The sequence below is a fragment of the Myotis myotis genome, unplaced genomic scaffold (assembly GCF_014108235.1).
Source record: "Myotis myotis isolate mMyoMyo1 unplaced genomic scaffold, mMyoMyo1.p scaffold_m19_p_18, whole genome shotgun sequence".
Taxonomy (NCBI): domain Eukaryota; kingdom Metazoa; phylum Chordata; class Mammalia; order Chiroptera; family Vespertilionidae; genus Myotis; species Myotis myotis.
In genome coordinates, this window is record NW_023416322.1 from 13,736,403 (window position 1) to 13,754,200 (window position 17,798).

General features: G+C 42.0%; 1 protein-coding gene across 1 annotated transcript; it reads right to left on the reverse strand.

Moving 5' to 3' along the window:
* Positions 1-459: 459 nt before the first annotated feature.
* On the reverse strand, positions 460-8,655 carry SLC30A1 (solute carrier family 30 member 1). The gene is made up of 2 exons (XM_036343224.1): positions 7,438-8,655; positions 460-5,256 (listed from the first exon to the last, which is right to left on the reverse strand). The coding sequence occupies exons 1-2, from the start codon at positions 8,042-8,044 to the stop codon at positions 4,349-4,351; spliced, it is 1,515 nt and encodes a 504-aa protein (XP_036199117.1). The 5' UTR covers positions 8,045-8,655; the 3' UTR covers positions 460-4,348.
* Between the last annotated feature and the right edge of the window lie 9,143 nt (positions 8,656-17,798).

Below are 17,798 nucleotides of genomic sequence, written 5' to 3' on the forward strand. Positions count from 1 at the left end.
CTAGAAGTATAAGCTTTTTTAAAAAACTTTTTTTTATGAGACTACAATTATGACAGTCCTGAACTCATATAACCAAACTAATGTATTCTTGGGTTAACAGTTCCAGATGATTATATAAGTGAAACAGTTAATAATCCTTGTTAGTAACTATGCTTACAAACAAGCAATAGCACGTACAAAAAGTAGATTAACCTATAGCTGCATTATGTTTATAAACAATTTCACAGCCACTATTTCATGTTGGTGAGCCTTTGCACTGTTACCCTTTCAATTTTCATTGACATTTTTGGCCACATTTGTTTTCTCCCACACATCACTGTCCTGTAACCTAGTCATTCTGCACACTAGTAACACTCCCGTTAAGCTGCAATTTCCCTTTCGATACCTAAAGTCCAGTCTCTTCTACATAACCAGCCTAGCACAGGAGGGGAGGCCACATGCACAAAATAACCAAGTAGATATTTAAAAATTAATTTATTTTTCTACTTAACATTTAATAAATGAGAAGAAACACAGTAGTCTGTCTCATAAAGAACATTTATAATACATAACGATCCATAAAGCCTCATGATGAGGTAGGAGGAACAACTTTGGAAAACAATGTACAATCATAGAACACACAGAAAGTTAGGTCAGGTGTTGCAGCACTAAAAACATCTTATGTGCTTCTGCATTTAATGAGATGATAGTAGCATTTAACTGCCACATCTGGCCCGAAGGACAGGGTATGGCAGACCCAAAACAAGACAACATGGAAGTTTCCTAAAGAATCACAGAATACACAGATACATTTCATTGTGCTGTTTCAAGGCAGAACCTTAAGATGGCAATTTGTGTCTTTTTACATACAACCACATATTAATTTTATGTTACATTCCCTTCAGCATCCTTTTGCCAAAGACACTGGACCATAACATTTTTGGTTTAAAAGTTTAAGCTGAATGACATACAAAAAGCTCTTGTGCCAGTAAAAATGACTGCCAAATATCCCAGCGCCTGCTAGTAAAACAAAAGAGCATCATCACATAGTATTGGTAGAGCTACATCAAAATAGTGCTATTACAATTTCCATTTCAGATGGTCAAACACTGTATTTGACAGTTACAATTTAAAAAACAAAACAAAAAAACCCTTTACCTTCCCAAACGTTTTAACACTGTTTTATGACTTAACTGAAACACTATTAAAATAAATATATCTATAATGTAGAATTATTCTCCACATTTATGTATGTGAACATCTTAAGACAGCAGGTAAATATCTGCTTAGAAACAGTAAAGATCTTCAACTCAATACCAGTTAGCCTACTAAGTACTTCACATTAGCTTTCATAGGCTGTTTCCCTCAACTTTCAAAAGTTCAAGATTAACTGAGGCTGTTAACAAGATATAAAATGTTAACATAGTCTCCTACCTATTGTGATTTTCCAAAGGTGGTCTGGATGGAAATTTTTCCTACTTACGTAAAATACCTTAGTCAAACATTGTTTTCTAAAATGTTAAAATACATACAGCAAAGTTTTTTGACCTTTTTTCTTGTAGGTTCCAGTCCTTACTTTTACAATGCATATGCCCTTCAAAAAAAAAAAAAAAAAAAAAAACCACTAACTAAACATTCATCTAAACTACAAGGGGTGACAATGGAGAATTAAATCTCTTATCACTAAGGCTGCATTTGGCTTGGGAAAAATTTCTGGATTGGTTTTAATTCAGGTACATACAGCACCTCCTTCTCACTAAACCGAAACGACAGACAAGTTTGCTAAACACATTCTAAATACACTGATCTTGCTCAAATATAAAAGAGCCAGCAGGAGAGGTGCACCTCCTAAAACTGATGCAGTGTTATAAAACAGCATATTTAAATATTGGGCTTACGTCTCCAAATAATTCAGGGTATTCCCTTCATTTTCTTTTAAGAAGGAATAAGCTATTTTAGAAAAGACACCTAAATCCCACAATATTTAAATATAAAAGCGTTTTTAAAAAGATGCTAATATAGCTAAAAATGGGTTAGAAAGTGCATTGTAAAGAAATAAATAATTCTCTGCCAAAACTCAAAAGGTGAGTCAGTGCCCACTGATTTTGCTATTATGACTAAGTCCTTTGAAAAAAAGAGAATGTTCCTATGGTACCACTTTGCTACATACAAGCTACTTAGAAATTATGAAAAGCGAAATAACTGAAACCTAGAGGCTGTTACCTTCAAAGTACTTGGGGGGAGGGGGGGAGGAGAGAAAAGCCCTTGTCCCAAGCTTATACATCATTTTAAAAAATCTTCATTCGGTTGATGTCTTACACATTATACAACCTTTAAAAAACAGACCCAATAAAGCATTTGTAAAGAAAACCCCATTGCATGGAATATATTTTACCAGTTATCCTATTGTATCGTTACTGAAATGTTTCTGTAACAAACTGTTTTGAGATCTTAATGTTTTGCAGTTTAAAGTGTTAAGTCAGGAATGTACATGATACAATACAATTGGAAGCTTTCTCTTTTATTCATCCATACAATGAGGGAATTCCCCAATTTCATGTCTACAAAGATACTGTAAAATTCAAAATAACTACCAATTTAGGAATCGAATTCCACAGTATCAGATAAGAGTATTAAAATGTCAAGATGTACTGCAAAATTGGCAGGTTATGGTTTTGGCCCATTAGAGTAAATGTGAACTTACAAACTGTGCTCCTAAAATCACCTCTCATTCTCATTGGAAAAATCGGTTGTTCTTAAATAGGCCCATTGCCAGCAACAGGCTTCTGCTAGAAAAACCACACCATCTACCACAGAAGATCACCCCTTTAAAAAGTTAACTGTCAAAGGCCCGCGTGTTCCTCTTAAGAAACATTAAACAATGAATTATTTCAAATCCCGAAAGGTAGCCATCTTAAAAGTAGTCATCTATAAAAGTCACTGAAGTAGTCAGAATACCTTGTTGCTAGAAAAATAGAATTATACATGATAACTGATATTAATATTCACCCTTTTGAGGACAAAAATCTAGTTTCTTCACAAAGCATAATCCCTCTCTATCAAGAAAAATACCACTTAAATACCCTTAAATAACATTTGTGTATAGCAACAATAAAATAACGAAGAACAATTTCCTGTGTAGATATTGCGGGCTCTTGCAAAATAAGCCATTATTGGAAGATCTGAGCATAATCAAGACAGGATAACTTATAGAATCTTAATGATTAATTTTGCCTTAATTCATATTGCTTTTTAAGAATTTAATATCCAAACTGCATTAACCTTCAGATTTCTTTGTTCTCCCAAGTCAGTGGCTCTTGGCAAAACACAAGCATTGCTGGTGGTGTTTGAAAAGCTGCATTTGAATCCATTCATGATTGGTCACTATGAAATGACTTTAACTCTGGAAAGTCTTTTTTTTTTTTTTTTTAAAGATTCTATTAGTAAGCTTGCATTTAACATGTAATTTTTAGATTGAGTTTAATGTCTTTAAAAACATTTACTGAATATGTGCTTCTGATGCCAATCTTTCAAAGCAAGTAATGCTGGTGAACACGTCCATGTTTTAGACTAACTTTGGTAAGGAAAAACACGTTCAAATTCTCAGGATTTAGAATGTAGTCTCAATATTAATTTACAATAATCTAAATATTTAATTTGGTAAACTTTCTTCCCTGCTCTTACTCCCCATATGCCCTATTATGTGTAAACTATAATTCAGTTTGTTAATTATATCTCACGGTTTATTAGAGCAATACTCAGCAATATAGAACACAGGATAATAACTAACCTTTAGTATGATAAATAACCCATGTGAAGAAAAAAAAACTTTTCCTAATAATATCCATCAGTCACTCTTAAAATATGCTGCCACTATGCTATCTAATGATCTTAAAGAGCAAGTAAACATTACTTAAAGTATCAAAGGAAACAAAGTTGTTGGTGATATTTTAAGTTCTAGCAATGATAATTTTAATAAACAAAATATAACACTGGGGGAAAAGAAAAGCAGAGAAATTCCAGTAACAATTTTAATTTATTTATCCCCCTAATTAATTTTAACCATGGCAAAACTGGAAATCAAATGTCATTATGTTATATAAGGTTTATACTTACTTTAAACAAAATGTAACATAGTGTTAAAACTGGCTTTTCAAAATTGTTAACAGCATACCTGTACTCTGCACTGAGAATCACAAATTGTAATACAGAAGTCTGCTAAACAGTCCCATTATGTTCTTACAAAAATAGAATTAAACTGTGTGACCAAAGACTTCAATTACACTACTTGGCAAACTTAGAATTTCAGTGGAGTCTTTTCCCTCTTGCAGTTTAAAGCAAAAGTCAAATATCACATCTTTTTCAAGACTCACAAAGATGATTCAGGTTGTTTGTTTGGCATCTTTTTCATGTCTATCACAACAGCAGGCATGTTTTCAGCTTGAGTCCTGGGCTTCTCTAGATTTTCGCTAAGTTCTAAACAGGAAATGCTAACTGTTGGGGCCTTTTCTGTATCCTTTTCAGAATAGGCTTGTGGCCGAGTCCCACAACATTGCTTCAAAGCACACTGAGTTCTGCAGGCAAGTTCACATGGGACTACACTTGATTTAGAGCCTACACTAGCAAATTCAGGCTGAATGGTAGTTGCGTGAATTCCGTGATTATGAAAAACGTCTTTAATGGTTTTAGCCACCTGCATGTATGATGTTGGATCTTCACATTTTATGTGAGCAGTGGCAATGATTCTGCTTCCAGCAAGTTGCCAAACATGTAATTCATGAACTTCCTCAACTCCTTCAACATTTCGAAGTTCTTTTATCAAATTTCTGATATCAATTTGTTTAGGAACAGTTTGTAGAAGAATAAGAGCAGATTCCTTAAGTAATGGATAAGTTGTGTAAAGAAGTATACAAACCATTACAATACAAAGAGTTGGATCTAAATATAGCACCCAGCAAGGACCAGCCTCAAAAACTGTTCCTTGAGTACTATTGATTATTTCTACAAGCGCTTTGCAGGGGTCAACGATACACGGGTTTTCACAGAACCTCCCTTCAGGACAACTATCCCAATAAAAGTAAAAGACCAAGGCATTCACTACTACAATCACTGAACCCAAAGCATCTCCAAAGACATGCAGAAAAACTCCACGCATGTTAAGTTGTCCAGCCTTTTGAGCATCATCAGCTTCATCTTCCAAATCCGTATTATCAGATTCTCTGATAACATTCCCATTCATTTGTACATCTGTTGCATTAGTTCTGGGCTTTTCGGGATCTGCAAAGAAATACAAACTTTGAATCCAATACTTAAAAGTGTTTATATAAACATCCTTGTCTAATTCCATTCAAGTAAGGAGGTGACATTTTTTCATAAAATTTTAAAATGTGCTTGGGGCAATTTAATATAAACTGACATACTGGACCACACCAGGACATAATGGCCAGAGCTAAATAAAGTCATTAAGAGGATAGTTTCCCCATTCTCCTAACCACCCTACCTTCCCCCACTCTTTTTAAAAAAAGTTCATCTTCTGTGGAGATGGGGTCCTGTGAACATTCTGCTAATCTTTTTGGCATATATCAAAAAGAAAGCAAAACTGAATGCTAACACCCCACATCAAATGCAACTATGGATAAGTCTAATACAAAGGCTTAATGTGACACAGAACCTTTTGTCTTTAAGGTGTTAAGGTTCACTTTTAAACGTTTATTATGAATATAAATGATAGTTTCTTGGTACAGAGGATTTAGAAATTGACAAATCAACAATATAAAGTTATCAAGAATCAGAGTAACCTCAGTAAAAATTGCAGCTAATTGACCACTATGTGCCCTACTCTTTTTTAGACTATTTTGAAAGTGTACACCAGTAGTTCTCAACCTTCCTAATGCCGCGACTCTTTAATACAGTTCCTCATGTTGCGGTGACCCCCAATCATAAAATTATTTTCGTTGCTGCTTCATAACTGTAATTTTGCTACTGTTATGAATCGTAATGTAAATATCTGATATGCAGGATGTATTTTCATTGTTACAAATTGAATATAATTAAAGCATTAGTGATTAATCACAAAAAACAATATGTAATTATATATGTGTTTTCCGATGGTCTTAGGTTCAACCCCCAAAGGGGTCGCGACCCACAGGTTGAAACCGCTGGTGTACACCATGATGACTTATTTCTATACATTATGAAAGAATCCCCCCCATTTATTTAATTAACACATCCATCACCTCACATATTTGTTTTTTTGTTTGTTTTGGTAAGAACATTTAAGTTCTACTCTCATAGCAAATTTCAATTATACAACAGTGTTATCAACCATAGCCACCATGTGTTACACAGCTCCTCGGACCTTATTATCTTACAGCGGAAGTCTGAACCTTTTTACCAACCTCTCCCTATTTCCCTCTGTAACTCTTAAACGTACTGATCTGTTAAAACACACACACACACAGAGCAGCTTAATTTTCTTTGGAATAAAACCCTGCAGAATAGTAATGAAAGGAAATTCAATTATCTACTAAACGTTTTCAATATACAATCTGAATTTCATTAACCTAATATCCTACATCTTCAAGACAAGGAAAACTGTCTATGTAGTATCATGCAACCAGGTAAATAAATACAAATGAGAAAAAATTGGAAGGAAATACAAGCTGTGATTCTTGAGCTTGGGTAGTAGGGCATTCATTGGTTGACTCCTTTCAACATCTACTTTCCAAATTCCTTTCAAGAGTACTTATGTTTAGAATGAACAGCATCCATTAAAAATAAAAGATGAAAAATTACTATCACTTTTAGTGTAACTGAAAAGTCCTAACTGAAATGTTAAACATGCCTAAACAGGTCCTAAGTTTAGGATTCTCAGAATTCGGGTTTAGATTTTAGGCAATTAACTGAAACATACCTTGCTGTTCATAAAAGAAACCCGAGTTCTGGAAAGTCAATGGCAAAAGAGCCCTGAATCAATATTCAGAAACTTGTTCAAAGGCCACAAGAAACCACCTGGATTTTCAAACAGCCAACGGGCTAAGAACGAACTGCTGATTCCCTCCATTTCCCAACAGGGTCAATAAACTGAATTAGGAAGCATCTTTGATCCTTTAAAGACCCAACTTAGACAGTCTCTTGAAAAGATAGCCTGTTAGGTCAGCCAAGGGCGGTAGCGCACTGCAGAGGGCTGTCGCCCACCTACACCCCCAGACGTGACCCCCCCTTCCCCGACCCCCACCCCGCTCAGGCTGCTAACACCTGCGCAGAAAGGGGTCCCCTTTGCACGCCTTCCCTGGCGGGGGCGGGACCCGGAGGGAGCGGGAAGGTGGCGGCTCGGCGCAGCGCACACCGACTCCGGCACCAGGGGGCGTGCGGGGCGTGCGGGCCATCCCGCCCCGGGCCAGGCTAGGGTCTCGGCTCGACAAACCCAACCACCTGAGGCGGCGACTCTCTCCTCACCTGTCCCGCCCAGTTTGAGCCCGTTGGAGTTGCTGCTACCGGCCACCAAGGTGTTGGTCTCCTCCTGGTCGGGTCTCTGGCCGCCCGGGCTCCTGTGGTCGCTGTCTCCGGGGCGGCTGCTCTTGCTGCGGACCCCCTTGGTGTGGCCGTGACCCCCGTGCGAGTGGCCATGGCCGGAGTTGTTGCCGAAGCCGCTGTGATGGTGGAAGAGGCACAGCCCCAGCACGTTGACCACCAGCCCTGCCACGCCGACCGCGAGGACCATCAGCGGCTGCTGCATCTCGTGCGGCTCGATGAAGCGCTCGATGGCCTCCAGCAGGATGGCGAAGCAGAGGCCGGTCAGGAAGATGGCGTTCACCAGAGCCCCCATCACCTCGGCCCGGATCCAGCCAAATGTGTTCTTCTGGGTGGCGTGGGTCCGCTGGGCGAAGCGCTCGGCCACCAGCGCCACCACGAGCGCCAGCACGTCCGACAGCATGTGGAAGGAGTCGGAGAGCATCGCCAGCGACGAGGTCACCTGGCTCACCACCATCTCCAGCACCATGAACATGAAGGTCAGCAGCAGCATGCACAGAAGCCGGCCCCGGTTCCGGCTCCAGCACCCCATGGCTGCGGCTCGGGGGCCCGCCGAGCGCGGCCGGACTCTTGGGAGGCGGTGGCTGGGAGGCGCCGAGGGTCGGTCTAGGACCTGGTGACGGGAAGAGGACGGCGCGGGACTCTCTCGGTCCGAGCCGGGCCGCTAGGGACACCGCTCAGGAGCCTCCGGGGTCGGAAGGGGGTGAGCCGCGGGTTAAGCCGCCGAGCCCCCGCGCCTGTGGGCGTCCCCGGCGGGCCGGCAGCTTGCAGCTCCGCAGGCGTTGGTTCTTGGAGCCGGGGAAGAGGCCCGGCTCAGCCCCAGCAGCCCCACACCTGCGGTGGAGCGGCGGCGTGGAGGAGCAGGGGTTCCCGGTGCCCGGGGACCGTGAGCCCGACCCGAAGCAAGAGCTGGTGAGAGGCGGGGGCGGGCGATAGGCAGGTCCGCTCTGCGAAGGCTCCCAGCATCTGAAGGCTTTCCGCGCCGGTCTTTCCTCCGCTGGTCGCCTCCGCTGTGGCTCGGGTCGAGCAGCCGACGCCGGGGAGGCTAAAAAGGCGGCGGCCACAGCAGCTGCACTCGGCCCGGTGTCGGGCGCCTGCTTCTCCCCCCCAGGCTTTGCAGACGGTTTACAAAAAAACTTTGCTTTGCACTCGGAACCCCCGTTTTCACACGGACCGGAGTATGACAAGGATCCGACGCCCCGCCCACCAGGCCCGGCACGCGTACTCATTGGCTAGAACCCCCTCACGACAGCCGCCGCGGTCCGCCCATCCGCGCTCACTATTGGATGGATCCTCGGCGGGGCAGGAGAGGGCGGTGCCGCGGCCCCGACAGATGGGGCGGGGCCTTTCCCTCCGGGAGCCGGGCGTGGGCTGGGGGGCCGCGGCCGGGTGCAGCGGCGAGCGCCGTGGGGGAGGGTAGGGGGCGAGGGCCGCGTGCAGAGGAGGAGGAGGAGGGGCGGGCTGGGCTCCGGGTTTTGGGCGAGACCCCTTGCTCTCGCCTGCGGGTCCTCGCAGCCCACCGCCCACCGCACACCTGCGGGGTCCCGGTAGCAAACAGACTTTGATCCTGGGAGCCGAGTCCACGTGGGGCGGGCCCCGCGGCCCGGGGTGACAGACGGCAGCCTGGGAGGGGCCGGTTGGGAGCCCCCTGGGTGGGGGCCCTGGTGTGCGCCTTCCTTTCAGAAGAACCTGGGTTAGGCGACAGACTCGTAAACACGTAACTGTGACCCTCCCCAACACCCAGCTGAGGAGTTAGGACTTCAGGGCGGTCCTGCGAGGGACCGAATCTCTGTAAACGTTTCAATCCAAAGCAAGTCACCCCCCTCACCACCATCCCTGGGAGACCTTATGTAAAATTAGATATTTCTGTCATGATTATCTAAGGACCATTTAAGGTAGGGACTTCAAAGCGGGAGAAACCTGGGTTCTGGTGCTTTCCCACCAGCCAACTATGTGAATTTGAGCAAGTCAACTCATCTCTCTAAACTGGCTTCTTCATCGGTAGAGAATTGGACCCGAGGAATTCCCAAGATTCCTTCTGACTCTAAAATTCTAAGGCTCTATGATTTAACAAACATTTTATTTGTAGACTACAAACTGCAGAACCCTATGTTGGTTGCTATGGGGAAGGGGAGGAGCAGTAACAATACAGAAGAATGAGCTTCTGTCCAGGTGAAGGTAAAATATAAACAAAAGAATTTTTTAATTTGCCATTAAATACTCTTTAAAAAAAAAGAAAAGGTTTTTTTTTAAAATATATTTTATTGATTTTTTACAGAGAGGAAGAGAGAGAGATAGAGAGTTAGAAACATCGATGAGAGAGAAACATCGATCAGCTGCCTCCTGCACATCCCCCACTGGGGAAGTGCCCACAACCCAGGTACATGCCCTTGACCGGAATCGAACCCGGGACCTTTCAGTCCGCAAGCCGATGCTCTATCCACTGAGCCAAACCGGTTTCGGCAGAAAAGGTATTTTTTAATTGTTGAAAATATTACAGATGCCCCCCTTCATTCCCATTGACCCCCTCCACCCCACACCTGCCCCCAGGCCTTCACCACACTGTTGCCAGTGTCCATGGGCAATGCATACTAGTATATGCATATAACTTCCCCCAGTTAATCTCTCCCCCTTATGCCCCCCACCCCAAACCGCTCTGAGATTCCTCAATCTATTCCATGCTTCTATGTCTCTGGATTATTTTGTTCATCAGTTTATTTTGTTCATTAGATTCCATGTATGAGTGAGATCATGTGAGACTTGTCTTTCTCTGACTGGCTTATTTCACTTAGCATAATACTCTCCAAGTCCTTCCATGCTGTCTCAAAAGGCAAGAGGTCCTTCTTTGTTATAGCTGCGTAGTATTCCATGATATAAATGTTCTACAGCTTTTTATCCATTCATCTACTGATGCGCACTTGGGCTGTTTTCAGATCTTCACTATTGTAAATTGAACAATAGTGCTGCTATGAACATATATTCCTTCTGATTGGTGTTTCGGGTTTCTTAGGATATATTCCTAGAAGTGGGATCACTTGGTCAAATGGCAGTTCCATATTTAATTTTTTGAGGGAACGCCATACTATTTTCCATAATGGCTGCACCAGTCTGCATTCCCACCAGCAGTGTACTAGGGTTCCCTTTTCTCCACATCCTCACCAGCACTTGTCATTTGTTGATTTGTTGATGATAGCCATTCTGACAGGTGTGAAGTGATACCTCACTGTCTTTTTAATTTACCTTTCTCTGATGATTAGTGACTTTGAGCATTTTTTCATGTCTCTTGGTCATCTTTGGAGAAGTGTCTAGTTTGGTCTTTTACCCATTTTTCAATTGGATTGTTTGTATTCCTTTTGTTAAGTTGTATGAGTTCCTTATGTATTTTGGGTATTAATCCTTTATCAGATGTCTTATTGGCAATATGTTCTCCCATACAGTGGGCTCCCTTTTCATTTTGTTGATGGTTTCTTTTGCTGTGCAGAAGCTTTTTATCTTGATGTAGTCCCATTTGTTTATTTTCCCCTTAGTTTCCCTTGCACTAGAATGTGTATCAGCAAACATATTGCTGTGAGACATGTCTGAGACTAGATTTAATAAATGAATTTGGCAACATAGCAGGATAGAAAATTAACACCCAGTAAGCAATGGTATTTTTATACACCAATAAAGAACTCTCACAAAGAGAAACTAAAAAAACAATCCCATTTACCATTGCAATAAAAAAATTAAGATACTTAGAAATAAACTTAACCAAGGAGGTAAAAGACTTGTACTCAGAAAACTATAGGACATTAAAAAAAGAGACAGAGGAAGATATAAACAAGTGGAAGATTATACACTGTTCATGGATTGGTAGAATCAACATCATTAAAATGTCCATACTACCCAAAGTAATCTGTGGATTCAATGCAATCTCTATTAAAATACCAACGGCATATTTCACATACCTAGAACAAACACTCCAAAAATGTATATGGAACTAAAAGAGACCCCGAATAGCAGCAGTAATCTTGAGAAAGAAGAACAAAGGTGGAGGGGTCACAGTACTAGATTTCAAGTTATACTGCAAAGCCATTATAATCAAAACAGCCGGGTACTGGCACAAGAACAGGCATATAGAGCAATGAAGCAAAACAGAGATGCCAGAAATTGACCCAAGCAATTATGCTCAATTAATACTTGACAAAGGAGGCAAGAGCATATAATGGAGTCAAGACAGTCTCTTCAATAAATACTGTTGGGAAAATTGGACAGGTACATTTAAAAAAAAGAAAGAAAAAAAAGAAACTAGACCACCAACTTATACCATACACAAGAATAAACTCAAAATAAAATACTCCTAATAAATTATGCCAACACTAGTTTAGATTAGATATATATGTGCCATGCTCTGAGTGGGGATTGGTTCATCTGGAAATGAAGGCTTCCTGATCCTCAGTCGTGGGAGGAGTGGCTGAAATCAAAGTATCCTGAGCTGGACTAGCAAAGGCCTCCCACACCCCTGAACCTGAGGAAGGAACCTCAACTGCTCTGAATTTCACAAGACAAATGCAGGGCTGTTCCCCAGTTTCAGTATAAAAGCTTGTTTGCAACTATGTTATTTTGCACTTTTTTATATTTCTGTAATTTTTTTTTTACCTGTATGTGGATTCCCATCTAGCTCAGTCCTGCCAGAAGAGAAAAGAATGGAGAGTTTCCAAGACATTGTAAAGGAAGGGTAGACAGGATTTGATGATTAATTGGTTAATGGGAGGGTGAATGCGGAGGAGGAGAATTTAACAAAGTTCCAATGTTTTTAACCTGACTGCCTTAAATAGGTGAGGAAATTGGGGAAGGTAGGCTGATTTTAAGGAGAACTAGCCCTTACTGGGCCCGTCTTTAGTGTGCTGAATTTGAAGGGAAGCCTGGATGGTGGAAAGGCTAAGGAGTGGAGAGATGGGTTTGGGGACTTCCATAATGTCCTCTTCTTTGGTGTGAACAATTGATGTTTATCTGAACATACTAGTACATGCAAACATAGCTTCACACCTTTCAACCAGCCCTCCTAGACATTGATATTTCTCTCTTTCCCTCCCTCTCTCCAAAATAAAAACAAACACACACAAAAAACAGGCTCTTAGGTTCAATTCAACTCAACAGTCACTGATGAGAACCTACTTTTTAAAATTATTGTTCTTTTTGACTCTTCACCCAAGGATTTGTTTTTATTGATTTGAGAGAGAGAGAGGAACGAAGGGAGGGAGGGAGGGAGGGAGAGAGGAGAGAGGAGAGAGAGAGAGAGAGAGAGAGAGAGAGAGAGAGAAGAAAAACATTGATTGAGAGAGAAACATCAATCTGTTGCCTCCTATACCCCCCCTCCCCACTAGGTTTGGGAGGACACTCCAACTAACTGAGCCACCAGGCCAGAGCTTTAAGAAACTACTTTATGCAGGCTTTCTCTCTCTCTCTCTCTCTCTCTCTCTCTCTCGGAAGCCATTTCCCAAACAATGTGCTTTATTCTCTCATAACCAGGGGGAGGGGGAGGGGGAGGGTAGGATGTACATTTTCCAGGTTACAAAAGTTATAACCATATACTTCATAAAGAGTAATATCATTTGCATAGTAACAAAACATCTCAGTCGCATAAATTCCACCCCCCACCCTCCACCCCCGGCATTGGGTAGAAAGAATACTTTGTTAGCTTGATTCAAATTTGTCCTTTTTCAGCTGGCTGTCCTAGCACAGTGTTGACACAGCCAGGAGTGGGTTAAAATGAAGGGAAAGCAGGGTTATTCACCAGCACCCTGGAGGTTGTGGCCCCAGTTTGAGTAAAATAGCTTGGCTTTTTCTTCCTAATTCTTGAGAATTCTCCTGATAATTTGCTCAAAACCGACTAAACTCAGCATTCTTTAAAGATGAGAGAATAATGCTTCTTTTGGAGAGAGACTGCCAATTTGAGAGAAAGTCAAATGTTTAACACAAACTGCAATCTCAGAGTCCTCTCAGCAGGACCTCTCCCCGCTCTATGCCCAGCTCTTGCAACCTGGAGCTTCCAGGCTCAAGGAGCTAGCAGCTAGCCTGAAGATGATCACCAAAATGTTGGTTTACGAGAATTATTTTGTGGTTAATGCTTACCTGAGGATATTGTTCCCATTGATTTTTAGAAAGAGTGGAAGGGAGGGAGAGAGGGGAGGAGGGAAGGGGAGGGGGAGGGGGAGGAAGAGAGAGAGATTAATGTGAGAGAGACACATAGATTGGTTACCTCCTGCACCTGCCCCCTGACCAGGCCGGGATTGAGCCTGCAGCCCAGGTGCATGCCCTTGACTGGGAATCAAACCCAAGACACTTCAGTGAGCAGGTGACTCTCTAACCACTGAGCAACAATGGCCAGGGCTAAGGATTCTTGTAAAAAGCTGAACACAGACACACCTCTGAATCTTGGTTATCAAAAATTACAAGTGTATGAAACTGTACCATGGAAAGACAGGAAGAAAACCATGTGAAAACCAGATTGCATTTGACTGTAATTGACAGTATATCACTTCTACTGTTCAATCTTAAAGCAACAATGATGGGGAAATCAGGTCTGTTTTTGTTTTGGAACGTACTTGAATAATTATTACAAATATAAACTAAAATCTCTAGCAATGGCATGAGGGCCAAGGTTTGAATTTTTTGCTGCTTCCTGAGGGAGCAGGCAGTAGAACAAAGAACAAGTTAAGTAAAAATGCAGTAATAAAAGCCAGAAACATCACAAAAGGGCCCGGTGGTATAAGGAGAATCATAAAAAAGGGTCAGAGCAGGAAACGCTCCGAGGAAGCAAAGGGGAAACAGGAACAGTGCAGGCAGAAGAATGAATACCGAGAGGCCCTGGACAATCACTGGGCTTTTTGTTTTTCGTTGGTTAAGCTAAAGAATGGCCTGTGAGAGTGAATTGCAAAGGAAAACTCATTTTTCTCACTGAAAACTGTATCTAAGTTCTCCAAGTCATCTAGAAGTTAAGGCACTGACACCGAAATAGAAAGGCTCATTAACAGTGTGAATTTCTTTGCAATACCAGAAATTGTTGAAGGCTCAGCTAGTCAGTTGTAAGGTGTAGGGGCTGGAGATTGAAATTAATGAGCAAAGTATAGAAGTTGTAAAAAATGAAATTTAATTTTAAAGCATCTATCTATGACTTGGTCCATTATATGTATATAAAAATGATGCTGACCAGGAGAGCATTTTGAAAATATCACCTAATGAATTGTAGACAGAGAACTGGTCCTTAAAAGTTACTGTGACTTTGAACAGATTATTAAATCTCTGTGGGCCTCACTTTTCACATCTTTGCAGTGAGGGGGCATAAGAGATGGTGTCCTAACTGGAGTGAAGGTGTGAGTAAAGGGAAGGATGCTGCCTGGGTGATACTCTCAGGGGGCCCTGTCAGGCTACCTGTACTTGGGGTCAACCTAAATCCAGGGCTGAATTTTCAACTTGCAGATTCAAAAACTGCATTTTTATCACTTTACCTGGGAGGAACTGATTCCCGTGGACTCAAAATGGACGAATTTGCTGACCAGGTCTATTTGGTTCACTTTCTCTGTCTATAGGGGAGAGCTCATTGCATAGAGCCTGCCTCCCTCTTGGTGGGCAGGGCCTCCCAGAAGCAAGGCTGCAGGGAGAGGAGAGAACTAGACCCAAGGAGCTGGATTTTCTGTGGAGGGGAGCATTCATATTCTCATTCTCTCTCTCTCTCTCTCTCCCCTCCCATCCCCCCCCTCCCCCCCCCCTACACTGTAAGTCTCCAATCTGTCTCCACACATACACTCTGTCCTCCTGCCCCTGGGTTATATTCCATTTTGCTGCCAGAGTGATCTTTCCAAAACCCAGATCTGATCATTGCAAAATACACATCCTCCTCCACCACCGCCATCACAGCTGCGATCCTTCAGTGCCTCCCAGCGCTCTGAGAAGAACCAAACTCAAGTGCACACAGCTACGCATGATCCACAGCCTCATCCCATCACTCCACCTACCAGGACTGGCCTTTCTGACTACCATGCACCCACATGCTCCCTCCTGCCAAAAGGCCTGTACATGCATGTTCCCTCTGCTTGGGACACTCTTCCCTCCCCTCTTCCCACCTTAGTTCTTCTTCATTCTTCAGCTCTCAGCTCAAGGGCCACTTCCTCAAGGAAGTCTCCTCTAACCCCTCTAATCAAGTTTATCTGCTCTACTAAAAGTTTCCTGCGCTCCTTGCTCCTACCTTTTATGGCACAGAGCAATGATGCAATTTACAATTATCCATGTGAGTATTTGAGTAGATTATAAGCTCCATGAGGGCAAGGGATAGTTCAGTGATGGCGAACCTATGACATGCGTGTCAGAGGTGACACACAAACTCATTTTTGGGTAGATTTTTCTTTGTTAAATGGCATTTAATATATAAAATACATATCAAAAATATAAGTCTTTGTTTTACTATGGCTGCAGATGTCAAAAAATTTCTATCTGTGACACGGCACCAGAGTTAAGTTAGGGTTTTTCAAAATGCTGACACACCGAGCTCAAAAGGTTAACCATCACTGGGATAGTGTGTACTTTTGCTCACCATTGTATCTCTAGCCTGGCTCAGTCAGTATGTGTTGAATAACTGAATGTTCATTACCTTTCTCAAGGTTAGTGATTCATGCATTCATTCAACAGATCCTTAATGAACACCCATGGCTCCCTATCTATATTGGGACACGAAAATCCTCTGGTTCTCATGAGGACCCTTCTAGACAGAGTAGAAAACATGTGACACCTTCTAATTAATTAGCTCACCTTTTCTTTACTTCAAGCAGGCTCCCACCCTTTTACTGTGATATTATCTCACACAAGATGCAATTAATTGAATGAAACTGGGATCCACCCTTTAAATCTGCCATGGTACCATTCTAGATTCTCATACAGTTTTTGAAGTCCTCCCACATGCCTTAGTTGAGGTACATGAGGATCCAATGAAGTTTGCAAGGTGAATTCTACACATTACGGACTGAGACCCCAAGAAATGAAGAAATTTACTCAAGGTCCCATAGCTTGTGAGGAACTAATCACACCAGCAACATGTGTATTGTTAACTTCATACCCAAATTTGGGGGGAACAAACCCAGTTTGAGACTCAAGACCTCACATGCACTAACTACTATGAATTCTATTGTTCATCTCAGTTGTAAAAGTTTCTGGTTCTATGATTTTCTTATTAATATGTAATTACTATAAGGACTAAGGGGAGGTGGCCTACTTGTGAGTGACACCTCTTTAACAGGTCAATCCAACATCTGATTCTCTAGTGGTGTGTTCCAAAATTGGGTTCTGTTCACACAGAACTCTGTAGAATGAATTAGCTAATTTTTCTGCATATTCCTTTTATTCACTTCTTTAACAACCGGGATGCCTTCCAAAGGACTAACATTAGTGGAAACACTGACCCCTCCCTGGGCTGGCTTGTTGAAATGCAGATTCTGATTCAATAAAGTCTGCAGTGAAGCCGAGATTCTGTGTTTCAAACAAGGTCCTGAGAAATGCCAGTGTTGGTGGCCCCCAGGCTACACTTTGAGGACCAAGGTATTAGAAGCTTATTTTTTTAAAGCCTGGAAGGATAAGATATTCCCTTATGGGGTTAAGATATTCCCATCAAAAAAGTATCCTAAAATATTTTCATGTTACTTTTTATTCTATATTGTTCTGTCATCTTTGAATTTTATTTTGTAATGAATAGTATCACTTCTTGGGGTTAACCTAAATTTGGGTCGACCTAAATTTAATTTTTAAAATGAAATCAAATATCTTAACCTTGTAGGGAAGCATTCCTTAAAGTTAATCAAGGAGTAAATAGCATTTCAGTTTTCACTTTCACTGTGTCAGATAGAAATAATTACTTTGCAGCTTTTAGAAACAGTTGATTACTCTGACTAGCATTAATGGCTTCTGAAGTCTGAATAATAGGTGGGGCTGAGGACTCAGAGTATGACTGAGGGTCTCTTGCATTCAAACCTTTCATTGTCCGACAGGAAATGCCTTTCCCATCAAGCATTACTGATCAAATCTTCACAAACAGCCTAAAAGCCTAAAAATGAATAAGGGATGTTTAATATTCAGGTCACACCAGGAGCAGCCATGGTCACCAAGAAGAGTCGGTGGGAGGTGAGAATGGAGCTGTTTCCCTCTGCCTGTCTGCTAATTTGAGAGGAAGAGAGTGAAGATCTAGCTTCATGGCAGCCACATCTACAGGCCACTCCCATGAGTCCTTGTTATTGACTTGATTTATGCTTTAATTGGCT